The 17,670-nt window shown below is 60.6% G+C and overlaps 1 protein-coding gene across 1 annotated transcript in view; it reads right to left on the bottom strand.

Annotated features, from left to right (window-relative positions):
- Positions 1-14,475, bottom strand: part of NKAIN1 (sodium/potassium transporting ATPase interacting 1) — a 40,959-nt gene extending 26,484 nt beyond the window's left edge. Inside the window, exons 1-2 of the mRNA XM_072885222.1 lie at positions 14,347-14,475; positions 13,960-14,204 (exon numbers count right to left, since the gene is read on the bottom strand). Of these exons, the coding sequence (XP_072741323.1) occupies positions 13,960-14,013 (54 nt within the window). The 5' untranslated portion in view covers positions 14,014-14,204; positions 14,347-14,475. The remainder of the gene's footprint in view (positions 1-13,959; positions 14,205-14,346) is intronic.
- Positions 14,476-17,670: the final 3,195 nt, after the last annotated feature.

The following is a 17,670-nucleotide window of genomic DNA, read 5'->3' as shown; positions in this document are numbered from 1 at the left end:
AGGGGAGGAAAAAAAAAAGTATATATATAAAAAAATCCAATTTAGTGATTTTAGTGACACCTTTCGTAATCAATTCTCCCAGGAAAGAAATACTGATTAAAGCCAAGTGCATTGCTATGGAAACCGGCAGTCCCTCCTCCCACGACCCGCAGGCTGGGAAGGAGAAAATCGGGTGAGGAAATCTGCCTGGTAACAACCCTGTTAATGAGCCGGGGAGCAAAAATAATCCCTCGGAGCGATGCTGCTGCGAAAGGAGCAGCCGGCGGCAGCCGGTGGGGGGGCGAAACCGCGCGTGGCTCCCAAAATATTTATTTTGATGGCAGGGTAGAGCTGTTTCGGAGGCGGAGGGGATGCTCCTGCATCCTGGAGGGACGAAGGGGGCATCCGGAGGTGGTACCCAGGGGTGACTGCGTGCACCCACCGAGCCCTGCGAGCGTGGATGTTTCTTTCAGCACTTATCCAATTTTTTATCCTTACAATACAGGATAAAACCACCCTGAGACACGGGTTTAAGAGATTCAGCTGCCCAGCAGCCCGTGAGGAGGTAGCTGCCAGCACAAAAGGGATTTATACGATAAACCCCGTGGGTTTCCCTCTCCTCAGGGTGATTCCCCAACCCACGGGCAGCCACGATGCCTGGTGAGGGGCATCGCTGCCCGCTGCAGGCAGGGCTGTCATGCCCGCGCTCGTCCCTGGGTGAGCGAAACCCTCATGGGCCAGAGTTTCTTGGAGAATTGGGTATTTATTCTTATTTATACATTGAATAATGGCCCCAAGCTCCTGGAGGAGTCTGGGGGTCTCCTCATGGCTGGATGTGTCCCTCACCCCAGCACCCCGCAAGGAGAAGACGCTTGAGGCACCCATGGGTGCTGGCAAGGCCAGGATAAAGCTTCCCATGGGCTGAATACAAAAGCACCTGGGTGGTGGGAAGCAGCTGGGGCCGGCAGCGAGCGGCATGGAAGGGACTTGGGTGTTTCCCCAAGCACCCACGATGCTTTTTTGGGGTGATTAAAGGAGTGAAGGTCTGCACAGGACATCATTAGTGCTGCTCATTATCTATTGAGGGATTTAATAACAAGCCCATCCGGCATTTTCCTTAAATTCCCACCATCACCATCATTGTCACCGCAACCAGGGATGGGAGTGGAGCCCCACTGCTCCGGCAACAGGACCATAGTCCAGCCCAGGCTGCGATCCCGCAGGACCAGAGCATCCACCCGCATCCCAGGACGGCTGCAAACCGGAGCATCGGAGCTGGAGAGGTACCCAAAGGGACGCGCCGTCCTAATAAAACCAGAAACCTGAATATTTTGAACAATTCCTTTAGTGAAAGTGCCGGTGCTGTTATACCCGCCGATACCTTTCCCATTCATCGTGGAAAGGATTTAATAAGGCGCCTTAGCAGAGCGTGCCGTGACCACCGGCGCATTATTAAATGCAGCAACGAGCAGCTGCCACGGATGGGAGCTCATTAGAGACTTCTTAAACATCCATAAAAATTGCTTTTATTAATTGGTTCATCCTCTTTTTATACCCACCGCGTTCAGGAAGGGTTTTTTGGGGTCGCTTTTTACGAACCCCTTTGTTGCATGGTGGTGGATGGGGAGCTCCCAGGGCCAGACCCAGCCCCGTGCCCACCCTGGGGCCTTCCCGCTCCACTCGGCCGCATCCTTTAATGACAAGGCGTGACAGTGGGATGTCGTGACAGGTGACAACGCCGCGGCTGAGCGGGGGGACGATGCCACCCCAAGCATCCCGAACCCTGCAGTGGGGCCGGCACAGCCATCAGTCCCCTGCATCCAACAGGGACATGAGCCCGTCCCCCTGGCATCGGGGCCAGCCCCACAGTGGGGAAACTGGGATCTTCCCCAAAAGCCTGTCTTTTCCCCCATACCCACACGCGATGGCTTTGCCAGCTGGGTGATGGGTGCTGCCCCAAGCCATCCCCCCTTTTGGGTGCACCTGCAGGAAGGATGAGGATTTCCATATCAAAATGTTTGGGGAAAACCCAACCCAGCAGCACCCATGGCCTGGACACGGGCCCGGGGGGTGCTCCTGGGGTCCCCACGTGGGACCCCCCATGGCCTGGTGCTCCCAGGACCGATGCTCCCACCACCTCCTGGGGTCCCCCCATGGGAAATGAGGCTCGGGGGCTCTCCCTGTGTCCCCCCGCTCCATCCCCTCCTCTGCTGGGCGGGGGACACCAACCCTGCCATCGACCCCGCTAACGAGGGCGCCGCTAATTGCCGGGCAGGCGGCGAGCCCGCGCCCCATGTATAATTCAAGCCCCTTTGTTAGGGCTGGGTTTGCTTTGTCTGGCAAGTGCCGCCTCCCCACGGGACCCCCCCGAACCAGCCACCACGCCGCTCCTTCTTGGGGGGGGGGCTTGATTAAAAATAATTAGGGCCTGGGGCTGCTGCGAGGGGGGAGGCGGTGTCGTTAGCAGGGTCGGGGTCGTTAGTGGGGTCAGCATCCCCCCCAGCAGGGGAGAAGATGGAGCAGGGGGCACAGGGAGAGCCCTGGAGCCCCATTTCCCATGGGGGGACCCGTGGGGGGACCCCAGGAGGTGGTGGGAGCATCAGTCCTGTGTCCAGGCCATGGGTGCTGCTGGGCTGGGTCTTCCCCCCAGATTTTGAGATGGAAATCCTCATCCCTGCTGTGGGTGCACCCAAAAGGGAGGATGGTTTGGGGCAGCAGCACCTTGTGGGTGCCAAAGTTGGGGGCAGCACCCATCTCCTGGATGGTGGGGTGGGAGTGCTCATGGGATGATGGGGAGGACCTGCACCCAATGGGGCATAAACCAGCCCAAAATGGGTGAGGGTATCCCTAAATATGGCCCCTGACACCCACCGGAGCCCCAGGCAGTCACCCCAAATTTACCGCAGCATCGCTTGCCTGCACCTCCCAGACCAGCCCATTGCCAGCGCCCTGCCCATCACCGGCCCTGAGCTCAGCCCAGGGCCAGATCCAGGCTGGGCTTAAGGGGCAGCAGCCCTGGGAGGGGCTGCCTTAAAATCTGATGAGATGCAGGCCCAGGAAGGGTGGTGGCCCCGGGCATGGGACAGGGATGTCCTCCCCGCTACGCTGGAAGGGACCACGGGGACCTGCCCCGGCCCGCACCAGCCTCCACTTGCCATCACCCACACAACTGTTGAGCTACATGGGGGAAAAAAAAATAAAAATAAAAAAGCCTTAATAATCAATTGGTGTTTATCGAGCAGGTCGTAACAATACCAGCCTGCTGCTGCCAAATTACATCCTTGTTTGGAGCCACTGAGTCAGAGATGTGATGCCAATACCCAGGAGGGAATAAAACAGGTCCCAGCACTGATCCTGCACGTGCTTCCCCGTCCCTCCGGGCTGTGTCCCATGTCCCTCCCAGGGGAAATGGGGGTGACATCCTGGGTGTCCCCCAGGAGCAAAGGGCGAGAGGACGTGACCATGTCCAGGGCTGCGGTGGGAGAGCCAGGAGCCGGTGGGGATGGGGCACAGCCAGGCTGGGCACGGGGACCCCCCAGCCCTTGGGGACCAGCCCAGCTCCCCGTGAGCTCCACGCCTGGTCCCAGCCCCGCAGCATCGTCCCCACGATGTCCCCACCAAAACCCGGCTGCAGTACCCATGGCCATGGGTCTGCCAGGGGCTGCCACCACCAATACACACGTGCCACCCACCAGCAAGCCCCCAGTGCCATCTCCAGCCCTGAGGAGCAAACAGGCACCCCCAGACCCCCCCAGACCTCGCTGCACCCTGACCACCCCACCAGCCGCCGTGCCAGCCGTCCCCACACCGCTGCGGGGACTCGGTGCCAGCCCTGTGCCCGTCACAGGGCTCCTGCTCCCCCCCTCCCCAAGCCGAGGGAAAACTGCGCCAGATGCTACAGAAAGGGGCCAGGAAAGGACAGTTTTGCCTGAGAGTCCCGGCAGCTGCCAAGGGGAATTGGCAACTGGCCGGTGACGGGCTGGAAGTGGCGGCAGAGGAGGGGACAGCAGGGGACAGGAGCAGGGGTCCCGGCAGCGCAGATGGGGACGCCATGCCCCTGGGGTGGGTAAGGGGGACAGGGCTGGTTCCTGAGCCAAAATAGGGGGAAAAAAAGGAGAAAATATGAATTGGAGCCTGCAAAGGGTTTGTGCAAAGCTGCCCGCCCAGTGCCTGGCTGCTGCACCCAGAGGGTGGGTGCCAGGTCCCTTCTCCGGGGTTGGGCGATGCAGTTCAAGGCAGCGGGGACCCTGGCTGAACCCCACGGCCACGGCCACGGCCAGCACCACCGCGCTGCCTGGCCCTTCTGCCGGCCCTGGCCATTCGGTGGAGTGGAGGAGGAGGGGGAGGATGTGTGCTCCCCAGGGATCACCGGGGACGGGGACAAGGACTCTCAGCTGGACATTTACAGGCAATAGCTGAGGACCACCATTAATCTGAGCCATTACTGCACAGAAGTAGAGAGCGGACAGGTTTTCCTGTGGGTTCCTGTTAGCCTCAGCGTCCCTCGCTGTGCTGCCTGAGCATTCTCCACTCCCACTCGAGCATCCTCTGTTCCCACCCCCAGTATCCTCCATGCTCTCCTCAAGTATCCTCCACTCCCACCTGAGCATCCTCCGCTCCCACCCCAAGCACCCTCCACGATGACCCCAAGCACCCTCCGCTCCCACCCCGAGCACCCTCCTCTCCCTGGGACCCTTCCCAGCCGGGGCTTTGTACCTGGGTATCGCTGCGGGACGGCACGAGCGTGCCCGGGGGATGAGGTGCCAGGCAGAGACACGGCGCACAGCACCAGCGTGATGTGCCCGCGGCTCCCTGCGACCCCCAGCCCCAAAGTGGGACACTGTCCGAGGCAGAGCCAGGCCACCCCCAGCCCTTTGGCTTCCCAAATCCCTTCCACCAAAGGTTTTCACGTTTTCCTTCCCCGGCAAGAGACCAAGGGACCAAATCCGCCCTGCACCAGCTCCTCTGGCTCCCCGCTGCCACGCTCCCGGTGTCCCCAGGGCACGGGCTCTGCCCCGCGCACGTACGGTGGGAAAGGGCTGCGCTATCGATCCACTTATGGGAAGAGACCAGAGCAGCCCGGAGCGCTAATTAGCCCTAATCAAGGCAATTACCCTGAGAACCAAGCAGCAGGCCAGCACTGAGCTTGCTCCCTGCCCTGCCCTTGGTTATGTCCCCTGCGTGGCTGCGACACCGGATCAGACACAGCGGCCGTGTCCCCTGCTTAGGTGACACCCAGTCTGGGCAGTGAGGATGACGAGGGGGCCGGGATACGGCCAGGCCAGGAGCCCAACAGCTTGGCCAGCGCCGGTGGCTTTGCAGTGCCATTGCTGTCGCTGCCAGCCCCCGGGGTGCCCGAGGGATGCCCAGCGCGGGGGCCGCACCGTGCCGCAGGACCGCCCCCCCCCAGCGTCCCCCCAAGGGGACGGGTCCCCGCTGCCGGGTCGGAGCCAGGGTGCGGCACCGCTCGCGCACGCTGACAAACTTGCACACGCGTGTGTGAGGAAGGGCTGCGTGGGAAGTCCCCTGTTTGGGTGATTCCCGCACTGTCCCCGCCATGGGCTGCGAACAGCCCCCAGCCCAGCTCGGCGCCCCGCTGGCCCCGGGGGGGGGATGCAGCCGGATTCGCCGCAGCCCCCCAGATACTTGTGTTTTCTTGCACACTTTTGGGCATCCAAGCAGCTCTGGCATTTACCCCTCCAAACCCATCCTGCACCCTCCTGCGTTCCTCCTGCAAAGCTCCTGCTTCCTAAACACCCCCCCAGCATTGCTGGGATGTGCCGAGCCCCCCAAAACCTGTGCCAAGCCCCCCAAGACCCGTGCCAAGCCCCCCGACTCCCTGGGGACTCCCAGCAGCTGATCCCTGATGGGAAAGGGAGGGCTGAGGGTGGCGGGGAGGATTTTTTGGTGGGGAATAGCCCCTGGAAAGCTCTGTGCCCCCACGGCTCGATCCCTGTCTGGGGACTACAGGGATGAGATGTTTCTCTAGGGAGGGGTCCGGGCCTGATCCTGCACCCCTTTATGCAGCCACAGCCCTGGAGGGGTGGCCGCGGGTGACCCCCGGCCAACGCAGGTCGGAGCCACCCGGGGTGCTCCCGGGGACCTCCGCAGGTCTTCGAGGGGCTGGCGGGACACCCCCTTCCCCAGCCCGCCCCACGGTCCCCTCCAGGGCTCCCAGAACAGCGTCGGGAGGATTTTCTGGATTCATGTGTTGCCTCAAGCCATGAAGGGATGGAGGCCACGTGGGACCACGCGGGGACGGGAGCGATGGGGACAGCAACTGCTCCCGGCACCTCTGGGCAGGGTCCTCCCTCCAATGGGGTCCCCCCCTCCAGCCCCCCAAATACTTGTGCATGCTTTTGGGCACCAGAGCAGCCCAAATGTACCCCCTGAAACCCACCCTGCGCCCCCCTGCATCCCTCCCTCAGAGCTCCTTCTTGCTAAATCCCCCAGCATCGCCGGGATGTGCCAAGCCCCCCACCACCCGAGCTGAGCCCCCCACCACCCTGTGGGCTCCCAGCAGCCGATCCCTGATGGGGAAGAGGGAAACATCAGCCCAGCACGGGTCCCTGCGGCATCTCCCACCCTGGCGCAGGGGCAACTGGCTGTTAAAATCACTATTAAATCACCAGGCAAAACGTGCCGGTGCAGGACCCCCATCGGGGCGGGGCGGGGGGATGGCTGGGGCAGAGGCCGCATCCGGCCCCGCTGCTCCCATCTGGGTGCAGGCGAAGCAGCACTCGGGCAATTGGTTTTTTCTCCCCCAAATCTCCTTCTGCTGCAGAGCAAAAACCAAAGACGGGTGAAATTTCCCAGCCAAGCACATGGGAGCCGTTATTAATCTTATTAATAAACCACTCGGGGTTTAATGTCCTGTTTAAATACGAGCGGGGCCGCTCTCTGCCAACTTTGCCTTTCCAGTTTTCCAGGCCGTTACATACATATTTTGAAAATTGAAATAAATAGCTGCTTTCAAATTGGGGGAAGAAAAAAAAGGGGCCCATCCTGAGCCCCTCTGCCCACGCTTCGGGCAGGATATTTTCTCCCCAGACAAGCCCCAGCACTCCATCACTTCCAGCCAAAAACCGTCCCCGGCTCCACGCTGTGATGGGGACAAGGACATCCCCGGGCATCCCAGGAGGACGAGGGATGGGGATACAGCCCGGACCGCTGGGATGAGAGGGGTCTGAAGCTGCCCGCCCGCCTGCAGCTCGGCTCGGCCAGGCGCCGCAGCGATCAATACGTAATAACCTGCATCTCTCCGGCCGGCGCTGGAGGAGCTGTTAAGATGTGCGTCCGGCGTCGATGGGAACGTTAGGGTTTTGTGGGTTTTTCATCCCTGCTGTGTGCTCCTGGAGGTTTTCTCCCCTTTCCATAAAGATATCCCCCAAGCCCTGGTACCCAGCGACAGCTACAGCACCCTAAGGGGTCCCCAGCCCCGTGGAGGGAGGCGATGCCGGCCGAACCCCGCTCCCCAGGGCGACGTGCAATGGCTGCCGGGTTACAGAGCCCTTTTCCAGCCCCAAAGCATCGGCGCAAGGCTGGGAGGATGCTGATACCCCGGTGCCTGCACCCAGCACCCTCCCAACAGCCGTAACCCACCGCCGTATGGACATTTGTGGGTGAAGCGGGATCAGCGCAGGGCTGGCAGCGCCGCGGGCTCAGTGTCGGGTCCGAGCCCCGGAAAGGGATGTGGGTTTCCCATCAGGAATTGAATTTCTCCACGATGAGTTTTGAACCGTTTGAGCCCCGAATCCTTCTCCCTGCTCAATTATTCAGCCCCTCCAGGTCCTCCTTGTGCTTTCTCTCCAGAGAAACCGGGAGGAGAGGAGCCAGCAGCTCCATTGCAGGGGGAAAAGGTGGTGGGAGCCATCGGTGCCTACAGGCTGGGGGAGAGCATCCCCCGGGGCTCCGGGTCTGCAAACAAATAAAGCCATGAGGAGCTCGGCTGAGATGTTCATCAATCCACGAGCAGCTAAGTTCCTGCGATAATTGCTAATAAGTTCCTGTAGCAAAACCAACCGGTTCGCTGCCGATACACAACCCAGGGCGCTCGGCACCTCCAAAGGTGTCCACTTGTCTGTCACCGGCATGGGGACATCCCCGCGGTCGCCCGCATCCCCCGCGGATGCACAGAGCCGACTGCCGGCATTGAGCCCAGGGCAAGCGTTGGCGAAAGGCAGCGGGGAAAAGCCGTCATGCCCAGAGGTAATTTCTTGCCGCAGTTAATCCCCTTCGTGGCTAAAAAGTCGCTTTTCTCCCCCAAAAACGCCTCCTTTGCCTTATTTCTCCCACATTAAGGTCTGTCGGCACCAGGAATCTCTTCTTCCTCCCTGTCTTCCCTCGGACCAGCCACAGAGACTGAGCTTCTCAAGAGGCCGCTTGGACACATCTTCCAACCTCGGATCTCCCTTCCCGATCCCCTCCTGATGCCTTGGCGATGTGTTTTGGGATGGGAGACCCGGCTGCCCCGCGGGCTGGCAGGGATGCAGTACCAGGGGGCCCGTCCCCGACTTGCCCTGCGCCCGGCGATGCTCGCCACCATCCCATCGGTCCACACATTTTCTCCGGCGATGGTTTTATTCCTTCTCTTCTTTCTTTCTATTACTGAAACGAGCATCATTGATTTTTTATAGCACTAATTTTTTTCCTAACAGAAAGCCACTTGGGACTAAATCAAATTGCTTATCGGCATCTAAACACTATTATGGCAGCTCAGTCCCTTTCAGCAGCCAAACTTGTGAGCTCAGTAAGAAACAAGATCAAGTTTGGCTGGACGAGACTCATTTTCCCAGACATCAATTAGGCCACTGGCTTTTAGGCTTTGCTGATCACACCATGCATCAACCTTTCCTTCCTGTGCTCTCACGGCTTCGGTGTCAGGCCAGGCTGTTTTCTGGCTCATCCTCTTTATTTTCTCTACAACCCAGCCCTCCGAGACATTTATTTTCCAGTCCCCGTTGCTCCCAGCTCTGTTACGAACTGGCATGAATGATTTAGAGAGTTCTTCAACCGGTCTCGTTAATACTCTTGGGTGCACATTAGCTGGTCCTGCAAATTTAGACGTACTGCACTTTAATCGCGGTTTTAATTGCGAGCTGTAACGCTCTGCCTTCCCAAACGCTCGCCAATAAACCTTTATAGCGGCCTGTCAAGCAAAGCTCTGCCTGTGAATAATGTGGATGCACCGGAGGAGGCACATCCACGCAGAGGTCTCGCCAGGCTGGGATGCTTCTCCACGGCCTCCCGCACCCACGGTCCCTCCTGTGTCTCTTGGGGTGGTCACCAGGGAGGTGACAAAGTGGGATGGGGTTTTTCGTGCCTCGGACACATGCGATCCCCACCTCAGGGCTGTCTCCAGATCCTCGGCGCTGCCCATCCCCGGGGCATCCCCACCCCTCCACGCCAGCACGCAGCATCCCGGGGCAGGGAGGCATCACCGCACCCATCGCGTCCCATCCCACGGAGATGGGGTGCGGGGAAACGAGGGGCTCGCCATCCCCGATGCCGCCGTCAGCCCCCCATTTCCATGGCAACCATGCAAATGTGAAAGCTTTCCATAATCATTAGGGAGCGGAGCCGAGCAGTATAAACAGTGACTGCAGTAGATTACATGCCTATTATGAACAGTCGCGCCTTCTGAGCGCTGGTAATTATACCTAATTGTGCATTTAATTGTGTAATTGAAAACCCCCATCCAGAGTTCAGCCCGGGCTCCTTTCCCCCTTCCCCGGCAGAGGGAAGGTGGTCGGGGGAGCTCCGGCCCCGCTGTCCTCGTGCCGTCCCCGCGCCGGGGATCGGGCACGATGGGAACCGCGCGAGGACAAAAGATGCCGGCACATGTCGGAGGCGGCTGACTCTCGCTGGTGCCGGAGCCGGAGGGTCGGTGGCCAAAACCAGGCAAATCAGGGCAGGAGGGGTGGTGGGGACGGCAGGGGACGGCAGGGCCGTGAAGCCCCCAAGGGTGCAGTGGGGTCCCGCTGGGGAAGGGGATGTCACACAGGGCTGGTGGGTGGTTGACGGATGCGGGGGATGGGACCATCCTCTTCCCTTTGCCCATCCTTCGTTAAGCCGACCCCGTTAGCTCCTTCTCTAGGCTCGGTGACGGGGGGTCGCATCCCAGAAGCTCTCGGTGCCCCGTGCGAACCCCACGGCTCAGGCAGGCAGGATGGGATGGACCCACGGCCCCTCTCCCTGCACCCCGACCCCGGGAGGCTGCGGGAGGAAGGATGCCAGTGTCGGCACGGCGTGGCACAGCATGGCACGGCACGGCACGGCACGGCACCGCACGCCGCCAGCCCGGCAGGCTCCGGCAGGCTCAGCCGGGCGGGAGGTGCCAACCGAGCTTTGCTTTTCCAGCCAATTAAAGGAGAAGGAGAGAAACAAAGAAGGAAATGAAAGCCCGGTTCGATGCCGAGCTCTGCCAGGCAGAGGTGGGAGAGCTGAGCATCTCCTGTCCCCACCCAGCTCCGGGGCTGGAGCTGCATCCCACCCCCTGATGAGCCCCACGGGGCAGGGGGAGGCAATGGGGTCACCACTTTGGGATGGAGAAGGAGCCCGCTCGAGCAAGCCTGCCCTGCGCCAGCGCCTGAGAATGGCCCCAGGGCACAGAGCGGGACGGCCAAGGGATCCAGCCGGATCCAGCCAGATCCAGCCAGACCTCAGCTTCCAGCAGTCCACATCCTGATGTCCCGTATCACTGCCTCCGCGGTTGGGTACACTCCCCTGCAGCAGCGCGGCTGTCCCGATCTGCAACTGACACCACTAGGCTTCAGAGTTAACAAGAGTCACGGCTTGTGGCTCTCACACGCCCGTGCCTGCCCTGGCAGTGGCGAGCAGCGTCCAGGTTTGTTTTCCATCCAACCGCCTCAGCAGCTTTCACCTTCGCATAAAGAAAAGATAAATCCCCCCAAGAACAACGTCCTGGAGAAAGGTTTAATAAGGCACTGCAAACCCCCCAGCCGGTTCTTCGGTCTCCCGGATGACAGGGGGGGCTGGCCAAAACTCATGAGTTTTGATTTCACCCCACCTCATCAGTGTAAATATCTCCCGGCAGCCCCTCTCGAGGTGGGGCAGGGCCGGTGTGTGTCTGGCAAGTGGATCCCTGGGTGGTTTTTTGGCTTTTTCCAGAGAAAAGCATAAATGGAGGCAAAATCTGGTGGGTGCTGCTTGTCCCTTGGGAACGGAGACACCCAGCACTTGCAGCATCGCCTCACGGAGCGCTGGAGAAGGAGCATGTAGGATCTTTGGATGCTCTGAAGCGGCTGCCCGGGGTTCCCTGCCATGCCACGGCCCAAAAACCAGTTTCCCAAACTGGTTCAGGTGCAACTGCTGCCCCGAGGTCTGGGCTGTGCGGGGTGGAGCAGGCAGGGCTCTGCCTGCGCCAGGCAGGGCGTTGTTGCCTCTCTGGACCTGCCCTCCCACCCCAGCATGGGGACCTTGCACGGGCACCTTGTGCCCAGCAGGTGCCAGCAGCACCCTGGCCCCCTGCAGCCATGGAGCATCCTCTGCCACCACGAGCATCCCCCGGGACACGGGTCCTGGGGGGCACAAGGGACCAGGGACCAGGCTGCAAATACTGGGGAAACCAACGGGGACGTGAGAAGGTGCCCGAGGGGTCACAGCGGGACCTGGGAGCTGCAGGAAGGTGCCTGTGGGAAGGTGGCCCAGCAGCGAGGACCAGCTGGAGATGGTGGGATCACCCCGGGGCAGGCTGACCCACGCTGCTTCGTTTAAGGGAAACTGAGGCACGGGCTAGCCGGTGATGAGGTCTGGCAAGCCAGCGTGCTTAGCGGGCTCGCTGTTGGCACAAGCTGACCCCACAGCAATGGGGTACGGCTTCCCAGGCAGCCCCAGCACACACCAGTGCAACCCCAGCCCCACCAGCTGGGGGCACTGGGAGCACGGCTGTCCCCCCCCACAGCGCAGAGGGCCCAGGACAGGCGTTGAGGCTACCTCGGCTAGGGGACACGAGCCCCGTGGTGCCGTCCCCATGTTGGGGGTGGTACAGAGCAGCCGAAGCAGAGGAGAGGAGCAGAGCCAGGGTCAGGCGTCATCCCTGCTCCCCATTGTCCCCTCCCAAACCCCGGCACCGCCTGGTCCGCTCGCCCCAGCCATGACACCTTGGGGATGAATATTGGCCTCGGTCCCCCGAGGGGACACCCTGATGGCACCTGCCACCTCCCCCGCCTTGGGGCTGGCTCAGCCCAGGGCTGTTGGTGGGCACCCAGACCCCCCCACCCCAGGCAGGGCACCCAGTGGCACCTTTTCGCTGTGGGGCAGGTGGGTGCCACTGCTGTGGAATGGGGCGCTGGGCGTGGGCATCTTCCCACGGCCGGCGGGATGCAAGCTGCTGCCTCCGGAGCTGGGAAGGAGCTCGGGAGAGCATCCCGCAGGCTGGGAGGGGATGAGCTGGGGTACGGGGTGAGCCTGGGGTGGAAAGGCCACCGGTAAGGGACAATTCCGGAGCCAAGCCTTTGGGGATGCCAGCAGCACCAGGACTCACAGGGCGAGGGGCAGAGAGGAAAGCCTGACCCCAATCTGCAGCACAAAGTTTCTCCGGGTGCGAGCAGGAGCTGCTCTCCCAGCCCGGGAGCTCACACCGATTCATTTCTTCCCCTAAAATAAACAGATTAGAATCTCTCGGATCTGGGATACCTCAGGGAACAAACGGCAACAAACCTGTTTGGGAGCTGAGTGGTAAAAAAAAAAAGTGACCAAAAGCCAGGAAACTCCCGCACACCCGGAAAACACCCGTTGGATTTATCCTGAGTAAGGGGGAAGGTGAGCGAAGCGCAGAGCGAGACTTTACAGACCGAACCAGGGGACAGCTGGGGACACAAGAGGCCATTCCCGCTGGGAACAGCAGGACTTCAGGCCGGGGATGAGCCCACTGCGGCTCTGCTCCCTGGGGTCGAGGACTGGCTTTGAAGCTTCCCCCGTCCCCCCAGGGAAGCCAGGTCCTCCCCCCCATCCAAAAGTGGGGACCCCTCCCTGCTCACTGCCTTCTGAAGGATGGAGAATGAACAAGAGCAGCACCAGGAAGAAAGTGCCCGTCAGCAGGATGCCACCATCATCTCCAGAGAGGATCCGGAGCCCGTTTCCATCACTGCCTCCATCCGCCCCATCACCCCCCACCGATCCCCGGGGACATCACGGGCTGACCGCCACGCGTTTTGGCAATCCCCCTCTCGTCTTCCTCGCTGCGACGAGCCCCGGCATGGCTGCGGGGGCAAGTTGGAGGATGCTGATTCTCCGTTAACGAACCACCCGGCCGGGATAATTAATCGCAACCTTGTTGGCGCTGGTTTTAGCAGAAAACCCCCCAAATACCCCACATGGTCCCCTCGCCTGCTCCTCTGTCAGCAGCCTGATGAAGATTGATTCGCGGGTGGCGGCAAGCACGGCACCTAATTATTACAAAGACCGACAATCCTATTAAAATTAAACCTCTCCCTTCTCTCTGCCCCAACATCCCGGCGTCCCCCGGCCACAGGGAGACGGGTCCCGCTCAAAAGCAGGAGAGTTTACAAAGTGCTGGCAGCAGCTCCAAGTTTCCCTCTTGCCCTGACTCTGGGGACCAGAACCCCAAGAAACATCCTTGGAGTCACCAGGATGGGAAATCGCCAGCGGGAGCGAACTCGGAGGGAAGAGATTGCAGTTGGAAACAAAGCTCACACCTGCTGGAGACGCATCCCCAGGCGCTGGCGGCACAGGGAACTGGTTTGCATCCATCTCCCCAGCTGCAACTCCAGCCAGCGCTGGGTTGAGGCAGGGGATGAGGGTGGCATTTTGTTCCTCCTTGATTATTTTTTTTTCTTTTTCTTTCTTTTTTTTTTTTTTTTGGGTGGCACGGAAGCATCCCCAAGCTGGTCCCACAGCAAGGTCACCGCCGAGAAGGAGTGGGTAACGGTGACAGCCAACATTTCGCACAAAGCACAACCCGGCATGCTGATGAGCGCAGACGGCCCCTCGCCTTACCAGCTGCAGGCAGCAGAATCCGACCAGCGTACATCTCCCATTGCATCTCCCCATGGTTTCCGAGCCGGAGCCTCGGATTTCCCCCACCGTGGCCTCGCGTCGCCGTCCTCCAGCTCCTCACCAGCCTCCCCTTCGCCAGCAGAGCCGCCACCCGGGGAGCATCAGGGGGGCACCAGCAACATGTCCCGCTCTCCAGCCTCCGGCCCCAGTACTTTCTTCACAGCAGCCCTGCCGTCTCCCGCATCCTGCCAGGTTAGCACAGAGGCGGGCTGGGCTCAGAAAGGGGCATCGCCCCCCTTCTCCGCCTCCCCCCCCCCCCCAGCCCCGCTCCCCCCGAGCCCGCTACAGCCCCATCCCCCGGTGCAGGGACCCCGGGGCCGCGCACACCTCGCCATCCATCCCCGGGGCGCGCAGGTTTGCGCGGAGCCCGCCCGGCCCCTCTATTGTCTCTCCCGCACAGCCGCGCTCCGCGCCCCGGGGGCGGGCGGGGAGGAGGCGGCGGGTGGGGTCGGGGGCGCGCCGGGCAGGGCGGGCCGCGGCCGCCGGAACAAGGCGAGACGCGCTCCCGGCGGGGCCCGGCGGGCGGCGCGGCCGGGCGGGGGGAGGCGAGGCCGGGCACGCCGCGCCGCGCCGAGCCCTTGGCGGCTTCCGGGGGCGCCGGGCAGCGCGGCCCCTTCGCCGCAGCCGGCGGCAGGCGCGGGTGCTCGTCGCGCCCGCCTTTCGTTATCGTCAGTATTTGTCTTTTTAATGGCAGATTTCTTTTTTTTTTTTTTTTTCCCCCTCCGGAGCCAGGTGGGGCTGGGCTAAATCGCGGAGATTTGCAAATGCAGAGCTCTGGTGAGCTGCTGCCCTCCCCCTTCCCTCGGCCCTGCGGCCCTTGGGTGGTGCCCGGACCCGCAGCACAGGGACCCCGCAGCCACCTCCTCTGGGGGCTCCCTGGGATGGCCCTGCCAGGGCAGCAGCTGGGCTTGCAGGGAGGACAGATGGCCCAGCCCTGGGAGGAAAGCCCCCAGGATCGCCCTGCAGAGCCCTGCTCCACAGCCCAGCACACGCGGCTCCGGGGCCGGCAGCGACCGCTGGCCAGAGGCAAGACAGCACCCAGCCAGCCGGCTTTGGGTCCCTGCTCCCAGAGGGCTCGCAGGCTCAAATCCAGCAGGTCTGGGCAAGGAGGTGGGTGCAGACAGAGCTGGCAGGGTATGGCCCCTAACCGCCACCCACCCGGCTCGCCTTTGTTCTTTTTTCACAGCACACCTTCAGGGGGATCGGGGAGCGCACATCTGCCAAGGAATAACTGGGATGCTGCTTTTCCAGTGCTTTAGAAACCTCTTTCTGAAATGCCACCCAGCAGAAGGACTTGAGAACAATTTGCTGCTTTTCAGTTCTGTGATTTCTTAATCCTCAGCCCTGATTTTTATAAGGAACCATCTCCTAAACCAGCCCCACACACTCTTAGGTGTCAGAGCAGCTCTGCACGGGATCCGAGGGGCTGCAACCTTACAGATGCATTTCTGTGCAAGTGTGGGTCTGGCCATGGTCTAACCTGGCCCATCCAAGCTTGCGAGGGCCCAGCCAGACCACACACCCCTGTGCACTGCTGGGACCAGCCTACAGCCCCTACCGCACCTGGAGCTTTTCTTTTGTCCTCCGTGGTGGGAATTTCTCTCCCTCCCAGCTGTTCTGTGCTCCCAGGAGCGTTTTGGGAGGCCCACGCGTGGCTGAAGGAGGGGACTGTGCAGAAAACACTTGTCTTCCATGAATGCAAAAACCATGCTGCAAAAATGCAGTGGGTTCAAGCAATGCTCTTAACCAGGGCTCCTGGGAGAGGTGGCTGAGCCCAGACTGAGCCAGCGGGTGTTTGAAACACGGGGACCTCTGCATTTATTCCACAGTCTCAGGCTGGTTAAGTGAGCGCACAGTGAGCTGCAACCTCCACCAGCCCTGTGTATGCCCACGCCTCGCCGTGCAGGCTGCTGAGGATCCCACCTCTGGACCTGGCCCGCTGTGACATCCCCACGGTGGGCTTGACTCCATCACCCCAGCGCTCCTGGCTCCATCATCTCCAGGTCCTCGCCAAGAACCTGAGGTGTCTCATCACCCTCATCCCATGGGGAGAGGTGTCCCAGGCTCCTGGGAGTTATCTGGGTGCATAAGGGGGGGACCAGACCCATCTCTAGGATCGAGCTTGTGGGCTCCTCTGGGATTTAAGCACAGCAGAAACCTGGAGCAGAGGGACTGGTTTCACCCCACGGGTCAAAAACGGTGAGGACCCAACTGCCCCATAGCATCTCCTTGGCAATGTCCGGGCAAATCCACTCAGCTCAACCCTCCCTGTCAGCTCCAAGAAATACCAGAGAAAGGCAGAACGCCCTGATGTGAAATCATGAAAACTGATACAATGGCGCTGAGATCCTGCCTGGCTCTCGACCAGGTGGAGTTTTGCGAGGAATCAATTTTAGATTAAAAAAGGTCAATATAGCATGTCAAGGCGCTTCCCTAGAAGGCGAGGAGATAACTTCATTTGCAAGCAGGTGGGAAAGGAGCCCAACACTTTGTCTTTTGCTCCGCTTGTAACCTGCCACCCTCCAGACCCCACAACCCTTGGCTTTTATTTGTTTTGCAAGAAAAAACTCAGATGACCAAAATTACGGAGGAAATATTAGGAGGAAATTAAATCAGGGGCACGTTACTCATTCACGGGGATGGGAGGAAGCCGTGAAGGTATGTGCTTTGATGTGCACCTGGAACTGACACCAAGCCTTCGTGGGCCTCAGTTTCCCCAACGCCCACTGTGATGCCGGAGCCCCATCCCAAATCCTGCATCCCTGCCCTCCGGGAGCCCAGGTACAGCTTCAGCCCCCATCCCGGCCCTTTGGGATGGAGATGGGAGAGGAGCCGTCTCCCCCCGGGGCTGACGCTGACACTGACACCGCTTCGCTGACACTCCACATCCCATGGGGGGTCACAGGAGATGTCCCCCACGGCCACCGCAGAGGTCACCGGCCACGGGGACATCCTCCCGCCCAGCTTTTGCACAGCGGCACGTGATCTCTCTGCTCACCCAGGGGCTCTGGCAGCCCCCCGGGACCGGCAGCGGGGCTGAATCCGGCCCGGCCAAGCCCTCTGTCCCCAGGGCAGGAGGAGCCAGGTGGGTTCGCTTCCCCAGGTACACAAAATCATCACTTTCCACCAAAAAGGGGTGTTTTCAGTAAAAAAACGCCTGTATCCTTATGCCAGAGAGAGCGCTCTCTGCCAGGGGTATAAACAGAACACATGGAAATACTATTTTTTTCACTAAACTGATATTTTTACCCAAAAATGTCTATTTTTTTCTCAAGAAAACCAACACAGGGATTGGGGTTTTTTTTATTTTTTCCTTTTTTTCCCCCCAAAAAAAATTGTGGAGCAGAAAGAAATCACACCACTGCAGGTTTTGCTCCCCTTCCTTGGCCACAGGCAGGGATGTGCCATAGAGAGCTAGGTACCTGCCGGGACACCAGGACTTTGGGCACTTGTATCCGTCACCAGAATTATTCAGTATTTCCAAATGGATCCAAAAAATAAAATATACCCCCCGAGATGAGCACCAGCAACGCTCCCAATGCAGCCAGCAAACAGTTATGTGGGGGAAGGAGGAGGTGCAAAGCTGCTGCAGGGCAAGCCAGGCTGGGGATGCTGTTTGCTGCCTTAAAAAAGGCAAAACCAGGAAAAAAA

The sequence above is a fragment of the Ciconia boyciana genome, chromosome 21 (assembly GCF_034638445.1).
Source record: "Ciconia boyciana chromosome 21, ASM3463844v1, whole genome shotgun sequence".
Classification (NCBI taxonomy): Eukaryota; Metazoa; Chordata; class Aves; order Ciconiiformes; family Ciconiidae; genus Ciconia; species Ciconia boyciana.
Note: the sequence above shows the minus strand (reverse complement) of the source record. Positions and strands in the feature narration are given on the sequence as shown.